Raw genomic sequence first — 19,765 nt, forward strand, 5'->3', positions numbered from 1 at the left:
GGTTGCTGTCGACAATGAGCAATTGATCGGAGAGAGCCAATCGATGATTCAGAGGGCTTGAACAGCAGCAGGCCACCTCGTCTTTCTGACTGTCGTTACTTCGTACTTGATTGAGGCATTGAAATGCGATTTTCAATGTCAAGGTTCGGGGACTCAAGTCATTGCAGTGGTTGAGTCGTGTGTCCGATTCAGGTTACTCTATTATCCTATATAAACCCCGAACTGCTGAAACCAGGTACTCTGACCAGCTATTCTTCTGTCCTAGTCTCTGTTGACATTATTTTCAATAGCGGATGATTAATTTTGGGGGTCTTCAAATCTGAATCCTCCTCCCAAGGTCTACAAACAAATCTCAGGATCGTAGTATTGGACTGCCCTTGATTTCTGCACGACACCGCAAGACCATTAACATCAGGTATAGGTTCGACTATCGAACAACTGTAGCATCATAATTGGTCGAATCACGAATCGTCACGTGGTAAGCATTGCTGTCCAGCCTCGCCCTCAGGCTTACTGCGTTCTCTCCATTCTTACCTCCATAACTCACACATATTTATCGCCTGGTATTGTTATCTGAATCCTCCACGCCGCCGCTTGTCTTCAGTCTACGCCTTTTTAAGACTTATTACATCGATTTGTCAATATGCTTGACACAGAAGACCAGCAGACTTCAACTCTGCCTGTGAACTCCGGGCCAAGAGTAAACCTTCTTTACTCGGTTCCAGGATTTGCAGCACCTGATCCAGACAGTATTAAACGAACAGTTGCCTCTGAGAATACTATTTTTAGCTGGGGTAGTGTGGAGATAGCCAGAATATCTGCTGATATTGTTGAGAAATTCGGATTCCATGTAACACTCAGCGAAGCGAAGAATATGATCTTTGTCAAACAAAATACAGAGAGTCTACCAATACCAAAAGTCCTTGCTTACTATACTTACGGCCCAATGTCTCGAGATATGGATGACTATGGTAGTCTGTTTGATATTTATATATTTATGGACTATGTCGAGGGCCAGAGCCTAGATAAAGTTTGGGGGGCTTACGATGAAACTACCAAAAGTTATATTGCCAGTCAACTGAAGGAATATCTTTGCCAACTACGCCAAATCAGCCATAGAAACTATATTGGCTCTGCCGATCTTGGCCCAGTAACCGACCCAATCTTGGAGCGCCGTCACAACAAAGGTTTGTTGTCTACACCGAAACTTTCACTGATACTAATACACAGAAGGCCAATTCGATTCTGAAGAAGCTCTTAATAATGCAATCATCGAGGTGTATCAATAAACTGCACCAAAACGACATATCAAGAGCTTCTTGGCTGGTATGCTTTCTCAGAAATGACATCAGATTGTATTTACCCATGGGGATCTACGCCTTGAAACCATTATGGTTAACAGTGGACATGTCAGTGGGATCGTAGATTGGGAGTTTAGTGGGTGGTATCCGGAATACTAGGAGTTTCCAAAGGCTTTCTATGTTTGGAGGTGGCAAAATGATTGGACCGACTACCTGTTACAGGTTCTTGAACCTTACTATGCTGAATATGGAGTCCATAGATTCTTGATGGAAACACTATGGTGATAGTGGTTGTGTGTATTATATCGATTGAGTCTTCAACAAGGCTTCGTCTATACTACAGATGACTCTTAGGGGATGAGCCAAATCAAGGTCTGGTATTGGATTGGCTTATTTTGCAATATGAGAAGTGTCTGTTGCTTCGAGCTTTTTCTAATATTGTTTCGGTGGGATGTACAAGTTAGTTGCGAAGCTGTCTGACATAATAATATTTGATTTACTGCATTACATTATATGAGAAAGTTAACGTGAAATAGCTCGTACGTTATGGCTTTATGAGCCATTTCCCATACCCCATGGAAGGTCACTCAATTCGCCCAGGCTGTACCACCCACAAAGATCCTCAATAGAACCAAGGGAAGAGCTGTTAGTTGTATCATTGCTCGGTACACAGGTAAATAAATCAAGGCCGTCCTCTCCTCCACCGAAAGACGGGCCAGCACTGGAGCTAGGCGTCATACTATTCTTGCCCACCGGCCCAATGCCGAGCACCGTTTGAGCGATCGTCTGTATCTCCCGCACATTCCTTGCGATTCTCGGCCACACCTCGCCCAGCACTTTGAGACATCCGAGTGTCATCCGGATCTGATCTCGTGCAGTCGACAATTGAGTGCCTTTAAATAGAGCACTGCAGGCCGAAAGTAGCGCCAGCGTTCCCTCACTCACCATGCAGGTGGTAAATGGCGTATGGTGAAATTCAGGAACCGGTAGTGCCAAAAGGCGGATCTGAGCCTCCACGGCTCGTAGGACGCGCACGGTGTGTACGTTGACTAGATCTGGGATTGGGGTGTCGAGGGGTGGTTCTCGGGCACAGCTTGATACATGCTCTACTGCATTGAACTTCAGGGCTGAGAAGGGTCGGTGTAGCCCGATAGTAGACCTGCCAAATGAGTTAATACTACGAGGAGAGGCTTCAGGCGCTGCAAGGCGGAGTGTGAGGGGCTTACACATGAATGATCAAGTGGGCTTGAAACATTAGCTCGTCAATTTTTCCATCCTTGTCCATGAGCTGCTTGCGATCATCCGGTAATAACAATCGCCATCCATCCAGACTACAGTCTGCAGCTTGGATGACGTGCGTTGAGTCTCCTTTGGTTGCGATCTTTGGCGCTATGGCTATCGCCGATGCTGCACATTGTACGGCGCCAATGAGATATGCAAAGGATGAGAAACGAATGGGCTCGGCAGAGAATTCGCGACAGTTGAACTCTTGCAGAGTGCGCGGCTCGGGTATATCCTGGCACCAGGTGAGCTATCTCAACTCGTCCAGGCCGTCGTAAGGGGGTGTCCAAGGAAGCTAGGGGTGCCAATACTTACTCCCGACTCATACTCTCGCTCTTCGCAGGGTAGGTCCACCGTAGCAGCAATATCCACAACTCGAAAGTTCATGGTCCCCAGCGTACCCGTGTAATAGGCGTCGACGATGTACAGCATCCACCATGTTCGCCTCCAGCACTCCTTCAGCACGGGGTCATCGCGCCCATGCGATGCCGCAAAGTCCGACAGATACATCTTTAAATCAACTGCAAGACTGGTAGCAGCATCCATTTCCAGTTTGGCCGCATCCTTGTAGTCGTGCCAGAACAAAGCCATAGAGAATAGGAGTCGAGATTGAACCATGATTGGATCAGATGGTGATGCTTGTAGAAAGCAGGCCTCAATATGGTCTCTCAACGATGTTGACCATTCGTGCGAGGTGTAGATATGTCCGATTAGGCGCATCACAGCAAGAAGAGGTGTGAAGCTCGACTGTCTGTGCGGATCTTGATACATTCTTGAGAGGTGTTTCCGGGGTAATAGGAAAGGGTGACAGCCATGGAATTTCTCATAGTATGCATTGATCAAGAAATCGCTCTCAATGTCATCGGGCTGAGCGATGCCTGCGTCCGGAAACGAGATGCCTAAGATGACATCGCCGACACTGATCCTCTCGTTCGGCTCATGGCGAAGGTCCTCGGCCATCAATGGAGTGGTATGCTCCTGGACCTGTTGAGTCCTTGTATGTGGTTGACGACTCGAGTCAGGAGCTGGTGATGTTCTATCGTTCGCTGCAAGTCGTCGGCGACGATCAGCCAGGGCTGCGCGGTCGAGCCCGCCACGTCGGGATCGTGCATAGTTACAATCCTGCCCAATTTCAGCGCAGCGGGCACAGCAAGGCCGCTTGCCATCGCATTTCACATGACGCGAGCGGCAGGGTAGACAAGCCAGCGAGGAGCGCGTAGCCCGACCATTGCGAGAGCTTGATGTAGAATCCATTTAGTTTAGTTGAAGATGTGAGTTGTGATCGCCAGTTTGTCACGAGTGGTGGGTACTCGGCTATTCATACACACCCGGTAATTCCTGGTACAGAACAATACACCTCTTTCAGCGTGCCCTAATAGGCTATCCATTGAATTCGAATACCCGCACCAATTATCTACTGTGTAAGTGGCAAGGCCTATCCACCTTACTTTAACCCAAATGGAAAGCGTTTTATGTTTAGAATGAGATTGCTCTTCCCACGACGAAGTGATACTGTCGCATGTATTGGCGGTACAACGGAGGGGGGAGCATCTACAACATGATACCTACGGGACGACAGTACACTTGCCGCAGAAGCTTCAGGATGCGAATACAGTGATCACCGTGAAGGATAATAGATTTCCATATCGAGATCCTACAGATTTAGACAGCAAAGAACTCAGTTAGTGAGGAGAATCTTCCCACGTCCCGTATGCCGTCCGTTGGCGTGCTCATACGCCTCTCGCACCCTTCGGAAAGGGTACGTCTGAATAACCAGGGACTGCAGAATGCCTTGCTCTACAAGTTCAGCCAAATATCGTAAAGCCTCGCCGCTCCCAGTGACAATGAAAAACAAAGCTTGGACTCCTTCCTTGCAGATTCCACGCTTTTGATGCTCCTCCACGAAGTTATAGCTGGCAGAGTCAACGGAAATCAATACCCCATCATCTTTGACGTAGTTCCAGCACTTGGCCAGCACGTCGCCGCCAACCGCGTCCACAATGATATCAAAGTCTGACTGGTAGCCGTCTAACCGGGCGTATTCAGTCGTTTCGTCCGCCCCAAGGCTGCGAAGGAAATCTTGATTCCGCGCGTTAGAACTAGTCGCGGCCACAACGTGCAGTCCTGCAGCAGAGGCCAACTGCACCAGGTGGATTCCCACAGCGCCGGCAGCCCCGGTGATCAATATTTGCTTCTGATGCTGAGAGGACTGCGCTTTATTCCTCAACGCAGTATCCACAGAAGGAATAGCAAGACCAGCATGGACAAACAAGGCCTCGTAGGCTGTGTGGGCACTGAGAGGTAAGGCCGCAGCCTCCTCCCAGCTTAAACACTTTGGCTTGAGAGCAACTTCATCCTCCTTGACCATTGTGTATTCTGCCCAGGCCGCTGCACGATCCACATGCGTCATACCAAAGACCTCATCGCCAGATTTGAATTTGCTGTTGTCATCGAAAGTTTCAATCACGATACCAGATAGATCATTTCCCATAATAGCATAATCATGGCGATATGTCTCAGGCCAGGTCAGCATGTCCCGAATCACTGTCGTGGCCTTGACGCGAATCAGCAGCTCGCCAGGCTTCGACAACTTGGGGACGGGAATATCCTCATCCAGATGCAAGGCAGAAACCGGTGCAGGGTTAGAAGGTGAATAAGGATCGCAGGACGGGGGAGCTGGGTGCACACGAATAGCTTGCATTGTGGGAGAAAGGTTATGTGTGTCCTGTTCGGCTGACAGAGAATGGACGAAGTGTAGGTGCGATGAAGTGCAGTGCTTTTTGGAAATAGAGCATACTCGAGAGAGACCATGCTTTATACATCTGCGTTTAGAGAGTCTTCACGGATACCCGCTGAGCGCAGAGGCATGCAAAAATGGGGAAACCGGGAAAGCGTCGGGGACAGGTTAGGACCTATGAAAGCCCGGAGATGACGATTCGTAATGTCCACAGGACGGAGTGACTATTATGAAAACATCTAAATGTATGACATCAATCTGTAGTAGGATCGGCGGTGGCTGATCAATCCACGGATCCAGTCCGTATAACCTTCGGATCAAAGCCCACCATGCAAGGGTCTCTCCCGAGTAGCCTATCTGTAGTTCTTCAACTGCAGATACCCGGGCCCACTACGAAGAACTTCCGCAAATCGTGCTTCGCCATGGGAAACCGGAGATATCAGTCATTCTTTATCCAAAAATTGAAGTGAGAATATGGGTATATCGGGTACTCGGCGATCATGGATCCGTCATAAGGTCATTCCCTCATGGTGGATGGACTCCTAGAAAGCAACAACACCATTGGTTCGGAGAGTAACTGGGAGAAGGCTGATGTGAGAAAAGACAGGGTGAGTTTAACTTCATTCGTTGGGTATCCAACCTCTTTTCATCATGCACACCCTCCTTCTCGTATTGGCGAATTCCCGATCGATCTACTTCCAAGCTGTTGGGCTGTTGGGAACACAACAAGTTTTATGCCTGCTTCCAGAGCACCCGTAATGTATAAAGGACCCCTTCGCCCACCCTATGAACAAGGTCAATTTATAGCTCATACACAACAATTTTAATCTGCCTAGAAAACATCCTTGGACGTCCTTGATATACATCCGTATCTCGCTATGGAAGAACCGACCTACGATCCGAGGTATGTACATCTACATTGGCATGGCAGAACACACCTACAAAAACATTTACTAATATGTACAACACCAGCCGTCCTCTTGCGACTACCACACTCGTCTACCAATACAAGCTGGTCAACTGCCCTGGAAAGTCTACTGTGGGCCTGCTCGTCGAGTACCCTCCAGATGGAGCCACGCCTCCTCACCGGCATGGAGGAGCCTCCGTGTCTGCGTATCTGATCAAGGGTTCCGTGTTGAACAAGATGAACAACGACCCGATGAAGGTGGTCGAGCAGGGCGGATCGTGGTATGAGGCTCCAGGGTGTCATCATCGGATTAGCGCCAACGCCAGCAAGACTGAGCCAGCGGCGTTTTTTGTGAACTTCGTTCTCGATACTGAGACGCTGGAGCGAGAGGGACCAGCTGTTCTGGTGCAGTACGATGAGGAGTATAAGGAGATTGTCGCCCAGAAGATGAAGGCATGATATTGCTGAGCCTTGTTAGGTTTGGTATGGACGGTGGAGTTACCAGTATACTCTTCACCTTATATGTGTGCATACCTCATGTCAATAAATGAAACTCAAGTTGATGGTTGAACATTCGAATTGCTCGTTGATTAGGGAACCTTTCTGGTCAGTGATGTATTCCAAGCTGTAAATCTTTGCTCAGAAAATGGATCATTAAACTTGTTGTTCCGATCAGATACCCCCAGTAGTGTGTTGAATATGTTCTATGCAGGGTCAGAAAAAGTCGTCCGTATTAAAACAAGGGACTGTCTTCGAGAAAACACTTATTACCAGTCTCCCAGCTACAACACTTGGTCTTGATCGCACACTAGCTTTCCCTGACCTCCGTTTGACAGTGAATCTCACGCCAATTCAACAGATTTATGCTACTTCGTACATACGATTGGCGATCTGCAAGGCTATTCGCATTGTATAGCTATTATATTTCTATGAGAATCGCTATTCGAAAGTTCAGAGAATATTTTCTGAGTGAATATAAGCTGTGAAACAGCAAAGAAGCTTGATGGCGATAAGCGAAATCAAAGTTGATTTCCTTGGCACAAAACGTCCTATCGTGTGCCAATGGGTAACTGCGAGATAGAACAACTCAGTATGTGACGTAAGTTTAGGGATACTTGCTAGATTTGAGACATCACAATGTAAACTATCGGTGCAGTTACGGGGCACATTAGAGCGGTCTTAGGATCAGGTAGCCTTGCAAGACGCATAACTACGTGTAACCGGTGGTCATAGCTTGTGTGTTCGTATTGATTTATAATTAGATGACGAGTACCGATCAAGATTCTAGAAAAGATATATCAGGTTTGAAGACCTCGGTATAGGATCGATCGACAATGATAGGGCACCCAAAGCGTAAGCATATTGAACACATCTCCCAGTTTACGCACTCGTGAGCAGACATCAATTCATGTGGACAGTTCCAAACCGAACTGATGGCAAGTTGTCTCGTGGTCCCATTAGCAATCCTCCTTCCGTCAACTTCTGCGTCGGATGAAGAGGGCTTGCATCTGAGATAAGTTTCGAGTTCAGGATCTGCAGATCTCGATCGCTGACAACGACCAATTGCATATGTTTGGGTCAGATTCGTAGCATAAATAGCTCACGTGTTGACCATATTTTGGTGTGCGACGCATTGCATGTGTACCTGAAATTTCTCCACGAAAACTGGACGGCTCCAGAGTGGAGAAAAGTCCCCTCCGAGCGGTATTTGATTCCGCCCGACGGTCGGGGTTCAGCCAGTGTCATGGCAAAGGTTCTGCGTGGGTACCTTATATGGCATGGACAATATTCCGCAGATGATAGATCCGAGCCCAAGTGAATTGGCTGATATGCAGGACACACCGACCGGCTCCAGGCCATTCTCTTTTCCGCGAGAATTGTCTATCATGGCCGAGTCGAGAAGGTGTGATGATTTATTAGCGGTGCCAAGCAAGGAAATTTGCGCGCTCCCCACCGGTAGCGTCGCATTCAGTGGAGGAGGAAATACGAAGTGCAGTACGCGAAAGAATTGCTTCTTGGCAGGTGGAACAGTGGCAAGTCACGGGCTGAGCACGTGTCCGGGGCGATTCATCGAACCAACTGGGTTTGGTAGGAGCCATGATCCACTTTCGACGAATTCGTCATCTTTTCCAGACCCTAACCCTCCTATACATAAATCCGTTGGGCCTGGGCGCCAAGATGCGCTCCGGTCCTCTTCCAATGACTGTCCTCCTGCATGTCTAGGCATGGCACGTCCTGAATTCAGTCGAAGGCTAAAAATCGGATCCCCATCATATTGGCCCAGTTCACCGTAGTCTCGTTAGAAATGACTTAAAAAGTCCCAGTCTCCTCCCCCCTCCGTAGATAATCGAACTCTCAGTATCGATCGTTTCGAGATCTGACCTCCAGTAAACACGTCTGCATAGGGGTCCATCAAAGCTTCCTCTCCCATGACGGGCGAAAAGAACACTGGCTCTGGGTCAGGAGACTCTCCATTGAGTCAACCGGCCCATGCTCTTCCTTACGATGTCGTGATTAGAGAACTCGGCACCAGACTCGATGAGGGTTTGAGCACCGACGAGGCGAAACAACGTCTTCAACAGTATGGCCCCAACAAGCTAGAGGAAGGCGAAGGGGTCTCTGTCATCAAAATCCTCATCCGCCAGGTCGCCAACGCAATGATGCTAGTTAAGGGACCCACTTTCCTTTGTCATGATCCCCCCTTCGTTATACAAGAGCTCCCAGAGTCTGATCCAATTCGTCGTTGTAGGTCCTGATACTGGCCATGGCGGTCAGTTTCGGTATCAAGTCATGGATTGAAGGCGGGTTCATCTCCGCCGTGATCGTGTTGAACATCGTCGTCGGCTTCTTTCAGGAGTATGCCGCCGAGAAGACCATGGAATCTTTGCATTCGCTGAGTTCGCCTACCGGTACGGTCTCCCGAGACGGTCAGACCTTCTCGGTTCCCTCCGTGGAGATCGTCCCTGGTGATATGGTTGAATTGCGAACAGGTGATACAGTTCCGGCAGATATCAGGTAGGTCCTCCGTGCATACTGTTTGTAAGTTCAATATCAGCTAACAGCAAATCCTACCAGATTGGTTGAAGCCGTGAACTTCGAGACGGATGAAGCCCTCCTCACGGGAGAGTCTCTTCCCGTCCAGAAGGAATACGACTCCACTTTCAAAGAGGACACTGGCCCCGGTGACCGTCTGAACATTGCCTATAGCTCCAGCACGGTCACCCGCGGCCGTGCCCGAGGTGTAGTTATCGGTACCGGTATGTCCACTGAAATTGGTTCTATTGCTGCCGCGCTACGGGCCAGCAACAGTAAGAAGCGTCCAGTGAAGCGTGGTCCCAACGGAGAGACCAAGAAGCGGTGGTATGTCCAGGCGTGGACTCTTACTGGAACTGACGCTGTTGGTCGCTTTCTTGGTGTCAATGTTGGAACTCCGCTGCAGAGAAAGCTGTCGAAACTGGCTATACTTCTGTTTGGAGTCGCCGTGCTCTTCGCGATCGTTGTAATGGCTGCCAATCTCTTCAGTGACAACAACGAAGTCATCTTGTATGCGGTCGGAACCGGTCTTAGTATGATTCCCGCATGCTTGGTGGTCGTTCTTACCATCACCATGGCTGTGGGTACGAAGCGTATGGTTGAACGGAATGTTATTGTTCGCAAGCTAGACTCTCTCGAGGCCCTCGGTGCCGTGACGGACATCTGTTCTGATAAGACGGGCACCTTGACTCAAGGCAAGATGGTTGTCAAAAAAGCTTGGATCCCCTCGAAAGGCACATACTCCGTTGGCACATCCAACGAACCCTTCAATCCCACCGTTGGTGATGTGACATTCACTCCGGTGTCTCCTGCGCACTTTGACGATGAAAAAGAAGGTGAACCTGCGGCGAAGCCCGAGGACCTCATCCCGGGGAACCGTCAGTTGGAGGACTTCCTGGATGTGGCATCCATGGCGAACTTGTCTCATGTCTATAAATCCGACGAAGGAGAGTGGCGCGCTCGTGGTGAACCAACCGAAATCGCCATTGAAGTATTTGCTTCGAGGTTCAATTGGAATCGCGACCGATGGACTAAAGGTGAAGGTGCCGTGTGGCACCAGAATGCAGAGTTCCCCTTCGATTCCACTGTTAAGAAGATGTCTGTCATCTTCACTAAGGTCACTCCGCAAGAGGAACGCTCTATGGTTTTCACCAAGGGCGCTGTCGAGCGCATCATCGATGCATGCACGACTATCATCTGGGATCAAGACTCGTCTACACCCGTGCCCATGACCGATAGCCACCGTAGCTCGATTCTTGATAACATGGAAGAGCTCGCCAAACTTGGTCTTCGCGTGTTGGCCTTGGCTCACCGGCCGTACAAAGAAGAAAGCCGTCTGCTCGAAGATTCCGATCTCAACCGTGACGATGTCGAAAAGGATCTCTGCTTCCTCGGACTGATCGGTCTGTATGATCCTCCACGCCCAGAAACGGCAGCTTCTATCGCAGCTTGCTACCGTGCCGGGATTGAAGTGCACATGGTAACTGGAGATCACCCGGGCACCGCCAAAGCCATCGCACAGCAAGTGGGAATCCTCCCTGCGGATCTCAGCACAGTGGCAGCCGACGTGGCTGACGCCATGGTCATGACTGCTGGTCAATTCGACAAACTCACCGACGACGAAGTAGACGCTCTTCCCACCCTGCCTCTCGTCATCGCACGCTGCGCTCCCCAGACCAAGGTCCGCATGATTGACGCACTCCACCGCCGTGGACGCTTCGCCGCCATGACCGGCGACGGCGTCAATGATTCCCCGTCTCTCAAGCACGCAGATGTCGGCATCGCCATGGGCCAAGCCGGCTCCGACGTCGCCAAAGACGCCTCAGACATCATCCTCACAGACGACAACTTCGCCTCGATCCTCAACGCCGTCGAAGAAGGCCGGCGCATCTTCGACAACATCCAAAAATTCGTCCTCCACCTGCTCTCCGAGAACATCGCCCAAGCCTGCACCCTGCTCATCGGTCTCGCCTTCCAAGACCTGGACGGCCGCTCCGTCTTCCCCCTCTCCCCTGTCGAAATCATCTGGATCATCATGATCACCTCCGGCATGCCCGACATGGGTCTGGGCATGGAAGTCGCCGCCCCAGACATCATGGACCGGCCCCCACAAGACAAAGCCGGCATATTCACCTGGGAAGTCATAATCGACATCCTCGTCTACGGCCTCTGGACAGCCGCCCTCTGCCTCTCAGCCTTCTCAATCCGCATGTGGGGCTTCGGCGACGGCAACCTCGCCCGCGGCTGCAACAGAGAATGGTCCGAAGAGTGCGATCTCGTCTTCCGCGCCCGCGCCACCACCTTCGTCTGCCTAACCTGGTTCGCCCTCTTCCTCGCCTGGGAAATGGTCAACATGCGCCGCTCCTTCTTCCGCATGCAGCCCAAATCCAAGCGCTACTTCACGCAATGGATGTACGATGTCTGGCGTAACCCGTTCCTCTTCTGGTCCATCATGGCCGGCTTCGTCACGACCTTCCCGATCCTGTATATCCCCGTCATTAACAAGATCGTCTTCAAACATACCGGCATCTCGTGGGAATGGGGCATCGTCTTCGTCGAAGCTATCCTTTTCTTCATGGGCGTTGAGGCTTGGAAATGGGCTAAGCGCGTCTTCTTCCGTAGACGTGCTAGGGGCCAGCATTCCCTGGCCCAGGCTAATGCTACCCAGATGCCTTAACATTTGCTTTCCCTGGTCTCGCATTCATTGTGGCCAGGGAACCTTCCATCACTGGGTTTATGTGCGCGGTATACGGGTTTCGACTTATTGGTTTTGTGGACATTTATGATAGTAGTAGATGTGGCTTTGAAAGGAGGTGGATGGGACTGGGGATGTTGTTTTGCTTTTGCTTTTGCTTTTGCCTTTGATTTTGCTTTTGTTCTTGCTCTAGTTTTTGTTTTAGGTTGTTGTGCTTGTGGGAACAGTGTATCTGTACCCCACGGACAGAATCTAGTAGGTAGATTTGTAGTCACAGTAGGTAGTTTAGGAAAAGAATGCCACTTCGTAAAGGGTTCTGGGATTCATGTATGAATTGTCTACTAGCCCCTCCCGAATGCGGTATTTGTTTACTGGATGGTTTTATTCCCTCGTATATGCCTCGTATACGTAATTGGGCCGTGCGATTGGCCGGTCTGTTATTAGCTTCGAGTAAATTATCTATATTTATGTCTAAGCCTCGTTGTAAGTACACTGCACTGTACATGAACGCCATAAATCACCGAAATCGAGTGTAAGGTCTTCGCTGGTGACGGAATAACGCCTAGCCGAGGATTAGATGGAGATCGACATCGATCACTGAAGTAGTCCTTCCGAAGAACGGACCGAGGTAACGGACTTTGGAGTGGGGGGGGGGAACTGCCTTTGTAAGGGTTGACATTTGGTGAGATCTGATAGTATCAGTGTCATGGAGAAGCCAGGAGAAAACTCTTGGGATGCCGTCGCCTTCCTATGCGAGACTGCTGAAGGAGGAAAGTAACCCAGGATAGTATTTGATATATAATATGTCAATCTCAGACTTTGGGTGTTCAAGGGTGTTTCGCTGGCCGTCTGTAATGAGGGTTTTTCAGTTCCTTGAAGGCCAGAGATATCGGTAGTCAAGATTGACGATAGAGCTGGCCGTTCGCCAAATGGTCCTCAACGAAGGGTCTATTTGGCAACATAGAGCTATAAGCCTGGCTCGGGATCGGATCCTTGTTGTGGTTCTTCGTCCCACTGTCTCTCCACGACCGACTCAATGCAAACATCCCGGGATGCTCCTTGGATCGAGCCCATTACTAAGCCATTGGCAATTAACTTGAGAGCCCGACAACATAGCAACATCCGATGCCAGGGTTCCTAGCACAGGAAAAGACCCGTCTTGAGGATACATATATGGCGTCGGAACAGGGTTGGTATCTATCGTGGTGGTAGGGGTGAAGTTACTGTCAAGTCAGTTTAATGATCAGAATGTAGGAGAAGGGAACCATACTCTAACCAAGGGAACGAATCGACTAAAACTTGATTCGTGTCTACCACTGGATCCGCTGCCAATACTGCCTGTTTAGCCACCTTCATTAAATCCATACTTAGAACTTTTCCAACGGTGTATCCTGTATGCTCAATATCATCTAAGCATCTAATGCCCTGCTCCACCACGGCGAATGTTTCATGGGCCTTGTCCGGTTCTGTTCCCAAGTTCAACACGTCGTAGAGTAATGTCATGATAGCCGAGACCATGTACGAAGCTAGCGCTCCGTCATATCGGATATCGGGAAACCTCCGGAAATAGACGTCGTGGGCCAAACTGATCAAATTGCGTGCTGCCGCCGTCGAGTTGTCGATGCATTCTTGCAAACGAATACAACCTGCAGCGACCCGCTGCGCTTCGCTCGTGGATGTGAAGAAGGTCGTTAGGACCAGGGCCGGTCGGTATAGAAGCATCCGCACGACATTGTAGGCGAATCCCAGACTCAGGCGCTGAATTTCTTGCCAGTCTTCGCCAACAGGTACGGACTCATCAAAGAAGTGCAAGTATTCTGGCAAACACCGGGTGGTAGCTTGCAAGGCCGCATCGTATTCAAGGAGAGTCTGTTCCACCTTGGCCGTATCTGCAAGACTTTTGATGCTAGCAGGAGAGTAAACGTCCACGGAGATGTGGTCGGCCAGTTTGGCAATGTCGGCCATAACCCTTGTCCATGTGCATTCAACTGCCGGTGGATGAAAAGGCTCATCCTTGTAACACGGGATATCTTCGGGATACGCGGTATCAATCTGGTTGTCGGACAACGAGGAAGGTCGGCCCATATACACGGACGATAACCGCTCGAAAACATACATAATCCAGAAGGTATGACGTAACCGGTGCAAATGTGGTTCGCGACCGCAAGTCACTTGGGATCGATGGAGACCTAAGACCATAGCAGTTCTTGTAGCATGGCCCAGGTACAGATAAGCATCATTCTGCCGCATGAGTTGCAACGAGTACATGGCCTGGGATGTTAACATAATTCTATACAAAGGAAGTTTAAATTATGCGTACCTTCAATAACATTAAATTTACCCCCTTGACACTCGGTTCCTGCATGAAGATAGAGCCTTCGGACACTCGACTCGAAAAGTATTCGGCCCATTCATCCGCTCGGTTTTCTTGCTCACTTTTCTTCAGCCTGATAACACGGGCCCCTAGAGCCAAGACCATGAATAGGATTTCTTGGTTCTTCACCGGTCGACCTCGTATCGGAGTTTCCCACATCTGCTTCCAAGAATCGATAATCTCAGTATACACAAGCACCGGCATCTGCGGGTGGACGATTCTAAAGTATGCTTCAATGAATACATCCCCTAGAGCTTGAGGAAGGAATGCCTCCGCCGCCAACCGTGACCGGCGCAGGTCTCCATCAGCATCAGCCGTGAACATAAACCTCTCCACGCCCCATTTTAGTAAGCCATCTGGAACTGGCCCCGTGCGACAGTTGAGAAGTGATTCCCTGGAGGGCGATTTTTGAATTCGTTGATAGATTCTTTGCAGGAAGGCGCAACCAGATGACGGGCCTGAACATGATCAGCATGGCTCAAGCTCTCCAAGATACATAAGCCACCCTCACCGTAGAATTGGAAATTTCCTGTCTCGGGATTGGATACTCCAATGCCGGCTCTCAGCTCGTACTGCCGCTTGTAGTGGGCCGGATCGTCAACGAGGCGAATATTCGGACACTCTCCAGGCACCGCTGGAGACTGTGGGGCTGGTAGTAACGTTGCTGGAGTACGGGGTTGTTCTCTGTTTTGGCGACTTTTTCTGTTACGTATGCTGCCCGTCCGATAGACGCATCTTTGAGGATTTCGGGAGCAGGCGTTGCATGGCTGTTCGCCGTTACACTTAATTTTCCGCGAACGACAGTGTTCGCAGGCTCGAGGCACACGCTCCCTTGGGGAAGGAGTCATTGTGGAAGAGCATAGAACCACACCGATAAGCCGGTGTGGTTGTCTGCAGTGCTGGAATGAATGTGATAGTTCTGTGCTTTCTAATCAAATGCCTTGTATGCACATCGGGATATCATTGAACCGGTCCACCACATATTTCGAACCTCACAATCATTGGTCAGATTGAAAAAGCGATATCTTGGCTTCTGATATCGACCACCGGATCGACTTCTTCTTTGGTGGTATATTGCCAAGAAAACCACCAGTCTCTGGAATTGACCTTAGTAATATACCAAGATATGGGACAAAGAGAACGGCTAACTCACCTGGGTTACTCAATTAGGACATAGTCTCTATGAGCCGAGGAAGGCAAGTAGTTGGAGTAGACAAGGTGGAGAAGAAGCGATGGAACTAGCTTATGAACCGGTGGATTAGTAATCGGTCGATTTGTCATCAACTTGCCGCACTCTCTTTGTTCCAGTGACCAAACAAGACAAGACAATATATACTTCGGACTGGGCCGATGAGATTCTTACATATTGTTCCACAGTGTCCAAAAGTCAAACCCTAGCCCCCAATGCCCCTCCTTTTCTCTACCCGTAATAAATTCTTCCCCTCTCTTTTCCCAATGATCCTCACTCACTACTACACTTGACACTCTCATAATGTCCCAGAAAGCAGTTGTTTACACGGCTCCCAAACAGGTATCCCTCGTGTCGGACCGTCCTCTACCTAAGCTTCGCGATGACTACATCCTGATTAAAACGGTCAGCGTAGCATTGAACCCCACCGATTGGAAGCATGTTGAGTGGGATCTCGGGGCCACTGGATGTCTCGCCGGATGTGACTACTCCGGGATTGTTGAGGAAGTAGGCAAGGACGTCAAGAAATCTTTCCGCAAAGGTGATCGAATTTGCGGCGTTACCCATGGCGCGAATGTTTTGGAGCTGGAGGACGGTGCCTTCGCCGAGTATATAGTTGCAAAGGGTGATCTCCAGATGCACATACCCGACTCGCTGAGCTTCCAAGAGGCTGCCACTTTGGGCGTCGGCATTACCACAGTTGGCCAAGGACTCTATCAAAGTCTGAAATTGGCCTTACCAACTGAGCCCATTTCCCAGCCGGAACCGGTCTTGATTTACGGCGGCTCTACTGCCACCGGCTCTCTGGCGATTCAATATGCCAAGCTTTCGGGCTACAATGTCATTACTACCTGCTCGCCTCACAACTTCGACTTTGTCAAGAAGCTCGGCGCAGATGCTGTATATGACTACCGGGATCCCAATTCCGCCGCGGCTATCCGCGAGGCTACCAACGATAATCTGAGACTGGCCTTTGACACTATCTCTCTGGATGACAGCGCGAAGTTTTGCGACAATGCTCTTTCAACCAAGGGTGGAGAGTACAGCAATTTGCTGGACAGCAAGATCGAACGTGAGAATGTCAACGATCGCGCTACCCTGGGCTATACCGCTGTTGGAGAGCCACTTCAGTTCGGCGACCTCCAGATTCCTGCGATACCCGAAGACAGAGAGTTCGCCGAGATGTTCTGGAAACTCTCCGAGCCCTTGATTGCACAGGGTAAGGTCAAGGTGCATCCAATTAAGGTTTGCGCCGATGGATTGAAGGGCGTGCTGGAGGGAATGCAATTGCTGAAGGAGGACAAGGTTAGTGGGCAGAAATTGGTGTATAATGTGGCTGAAACTCCTTGATTTCAATGCGGAAAGCTCTTATGCTTGGAGTCCGAAACCTCTTTGTTTGTTACTATCTATTCCATACTGTCCACGAAAGATTCATCTTGACACAAAGCCATCAACTAGAACTGTCTGTATCCACTCAGTATTGCAGTACAACTCCCATACTTTCTAGCAATAGATCACCCGTTCCACAAACAGTGAAGGCACAATGTCATTCCCAACAATGCCGACAATTGCATGGTAAAACAGTGACAGATGACGATATCTTCCAATGAATGCAGGAAAAGTTCCAGAGAATGTTTGGCCTGTCTTCACTATTCAAAAAAATATATATGAGCGTTTCCCACTATGGCACGCCGTGTGAATACGTCGCCATTCTTTGTTCCTTGATATCCTTTGTGAAGCTCTGAAATCCTTTGTATAGGCTTGTCTATATAAAGGGCGCTATCTCCCTACCGATCGCTTCTAGATAGGTGATACAGTCAACCATTCCTCGATGTTTTTATATAATTGATTCCATTTTCTGCTCTCTTAGAGGGCAAGGCAGTGCTCCATCTACTCTGCTACAAAGAATTTCTCTTCCTGCAATGCTGGCCTCAACCCGACATCCAGACAATTAGCCGTGATGACAACGAAAATGCTTAAGTTAACCAAGTGAAAGTAATTGCTCTGGCAAAGCCGTATCCTTTATTTTCTCCGGCAGCGTGGCCGCTCAAGCCAAGTACACGAGCTCTACCCAGAGTGGGTACAAGTCCCGAGATTAAAGAATTTCTTCAAGTTGAGATGGGTCAGAATAGAGTTCTGTGCCCCCTGGGACTTTGGGATGTTTGAAATCCCTACCCAGTATCAGCAGAGTCTCCTGGATACTGGAATAGACCATGACGCTCATTTCGATATCGACTTTTACTCATATGATGTCAAGAGCAGCGGGAAATGGAATTCCTTATGCCCCTGCAGATCACGCAGTATATTCGAAAAGGTCGATGAATTCTTGTGGGACTGACACCCGCATCTGCTTCTGCAAGGCACCCTGGTCAATAGGATACTTACACAAATGTTCATCATTTATCCCGCGAGCTGGTTGATCAGGCGGATATTAAAGCAAGCTCAGCAAAAGCCGAAGCCGAGAATAGGACCCAAGATCATGACGAAGATGTGAACCAGGATGTTTTGGAAAGCACAAGCGTACCATACCATTCTGTTGTATCATTCATGAGCTTGATGAATTGGCTACTGGCTACAACTTGGAAGGAACAACGGCATTCTTGACCCATCAAGTCGCGCTAGGAAGCTGTGATTATCAGCTTGATAAGAATGTTAAGGATTTAAGGATCTATACATCACATTCGCCCTTGGTGATAGCTCTCTGTACTGCTAAACCTTCCCCTACCCTTGTCGACAAACGTTGCATCCCCACTGTCAAACCTCAAACAATGCGAACTCATGAAAGTGTTAGAGGTGGTTAGTCTACAGCATGGCTACCAGGAGATAGTTCCACCTTATATATACCTGCCCCTGGCTCTTACTTTATGCCGCCTCTTACCATCTGCAAATCTATCGATGCAACTGTGCATCAGCATGAGACATACGTTATATAGTTGTCCCGCTGCTGAAACATCATAGAGCTTTCGGACTATCTCCACTTCTCTAGTGTGGCAGCCTCCAAGCCATCGGTCTTGTCGAGGATGGATTCAACAGTGGTTGCACACAAGTGATATGCGCTGCTGAGAATGGGCATGAGAGTGCTGTTAGACTACTGCTCGAGAAGGGTGCTGATCTCGACCTCACGATTTTGATCTTGGTATCTCAATTGTCCAATCTCCAAAATGCCCTGTGGAATCACGTAGAGGGCCAAAAGGATCGCCCACATATATTTGCCGGACCTTACTATTGGGACAAACAGAGCCAAGTCCCATGCTTTGCATCCCAAAACCTACAACTCCAAAGAGCTCAACCTGTTCCGGAATATACTCCAGAGTCTGTGCAATGCCCTCAAGGCTGCTTCCTGTATGGACTATCGAGTGGGGCAAGAATATCGATAACCAGCAGGCTGGGATGACAGTCTACCTTAGATATAGAATGGACATCCTACATGACGAGTTTTAATGCCTCACAAAACTTCCACAGCATATTCTGTACAGTATGAGGAACAAGGACTTTTGCAAACAAGCACGAGACCACGAAACAGCTACCGTATATGAGGGCAAAGAAATTGGACACATGGCCCAAAGGAATTCGACAGCGAATCGCGGAAGAAGCGCAACCAGATTTGGAACAAGATCTAACCGGAATTATTAACCTGGAGATCAACCTGCCACAATCCCGGTTATATAATGGGGTAGGCAGTAGACTTTTGCGAGCGAATTCGAACTCATAATAGTTCTCATCGGCTGCTTCATGATACATCGCTCCACTATCATGCTGGATTAGACAGGTGATATGGAATCGAAATGTGGGAGGCAACCAAACAGGCTATTCGGCATCTCAGATCCTACGAACGCACGAACCGACTGCTATATGAAAAAACTTTTGATCTAGACTGTGGGAAGCTTGAAAGTGGTAGGAGAAAGCGTAGTACTGCGCGGCACCAGGGCTTCTACACGTCTTCAACGAGGAGCAGGCCGATAGAGCCCCAGAGACTGAGTGCGATGTCGATGAAAGTGTCGTTCGAGAGGCGGAAGATACATTTGCGCTTTCGAGGCACTACCGTCATAAATAACGCATTGGCTGCCTACGTTCAACCCACCCTGTGGCATCAAGGTATGGTCGCCCAAGGGGACGTTACTATAGTAGCAGGCCACACTGATTACTCCAAGGCCCGTCGGACATGGCCACTAGTCTCTGCTCTTTGGCCACCAGCAGCCACACATTATTGAATAACAACAGTCCCTTTAATGAGATGTATGACCTCCA

The 19,765-nt window shown here is 49.3% G+C and overlaps 7 protein-coding genes across 7 annotated transcripts; 4 read left to right on the top strand and 3 right to left on the bottom strand.

Annotated features, from left to right (window-relative positions):
* Nucleotides 1–643: 643 nt before the first annotated feature.
* On the top strand, nucleotides 644–1,425 carry AO090023000586 (uncharacterized protein; the record flags this gene model as incomplete). Its single annotated transcript, XM_023235672.1, has 2 exons — nucleotides 644–1,187; nucleotides 1,403–1,425. 2 exons carry the CDS (start codon nucleotides 644–646, stop codon nucleotides 1,423–1,425), a joined length of 567 nt encoding a protein of 188 aa, XP_023090672.1.
* Nucleotides 1,426–1,853: 428 nt separating this feature from the next.
* On the bottom strand, nucleotides 1,854–3,836 carry AO090023000587 (putative C6 transcription factor; the record flags this gene model as incomplete). The annotated part of the gene is made up of 3 exons (XM_001821069.3): nucleotides 1,854–2,460; nucleotides 2,528–2,817; nucleotides 2,898–3,836. 3 exons carry the CDS (start codon nucleotides 3,834–3,836, stop codon nucleotides 1,854–1,856), a joined length of 1,836 nt encoding a protein of 611 aa, XP_001821121.1.
* Nucleotides 3,837–4,260: 424 nt separating this feature from the next.
* On the bottom strand, nucleotides 4,261–5,283 carry AO090023000588 (NADP-dependent oxidoreductase; the record flags this gene model as incomplete). The annotated part of the gene is made up of 1 exon (XM_001821070.1): nucleotides 4,261–5,283. The coding sequence occupies one exon, from the start codon at nucleotides 5,281–5,283 to the stop codon at nucleotides 4,261–4,263; it is 1,023 nt and encodes a 340-aa protein (XP_001821122.1).
* A 914-nt stretch (nucleotides 5,284–6,197) lies between these two features.
* On the top strand, nucleotides 6,198–6,685 carry AO090023000589 (cupin domain-containing protein; the record flags this gene model as incomplete). Its single annotated transcript, XM_001821071.3, has 2 exons — nucleotides 6,198–6,223; nucleotides 6,292–6,685. 2 exons carry the CDS (start codon nucleotides 6,198–6,200, stop codon nucleotides 6,683–6,685), a joined length of 420 nt encoding a protein of 139 aa, XP_001821123.3.
* A 1,970-nt stretch (nucleotides 6,686–8,655) lies between these two features.
* On the top strand, nucleotides 8,656–11,936 carry AO090023000590 (cation-translocating P-type ATPase; the record flags this gene model as incomplete). Its single annotated transcript, XM_023235673.1, has 3 exons — nucleotides 8,656–8,971; nucleotides 9,028–9,241; nucleotides 9,302–11,936. 3 exons carry the CDS (start codon nucleotides 8,656–8,658, stop codon nucleotides 11,934–11,936), a joined length of 3,165 nt encoding a protein of 1,054 aa, XP_023090673.1.
* A 1,109-nt stretch (nucleotides 11,937–13,045) lies between these two features.
* AO090023000591 (fungal specific transcription factor domain-containing protein) lies at nucleotides 13,046–14,240 on the bottom strand (the record flags this gene model as incomplete). Its single annotated transcript, XM_023235674.1, has 2 exons — nucleotides 13,046–13,151; nucleotides 13,225–14,240. 2 exons carry the CDS (start codon nucleotides 14,238–14,240, stop codon nucleotides 13,046–13,048), a joined length of 1,122 nt encoding a protein of 373 aa, XP_023090674.1.
* Nucleotides 14,241–15,820: 1,580 nt separating this feature from the next.
* Nucleotides 15,821–16,867, top strand: AO090023000592 (zinc-binding alcohol dehydrogenase family protein; the record flags this gene model as incomplete). Its single annotated transcript, XM_001821074.3, has 1 exon — nucleotides 15,821–16,867. One exon carries the CDS (start codon nucleotides 15,821–15,823, stop codon nucleotides 16,865–16,867), a length of 1,047 nt encoding a protein of 348 aa, XP_001821126.1.
* Between the last annotated feature and the right edge of the window lie 2,898 nt (nucleotides 16,868–19,765).

The sequence above is a fragment of the Aspergillus oryzae genome, chromosome 3, assembly GCF_000184455.2.
Source record: "Aspergillus oryzae RIB40 DNA, chromosome 3".
In the NCBI taxonomy this organism is placed as follows: Eukaryota; Fungi; Ascomycota; class Eurotiomycetes; order Eurotiales; family Aspergillaceae; genus Aspergillus; species Aspergillus oryzae.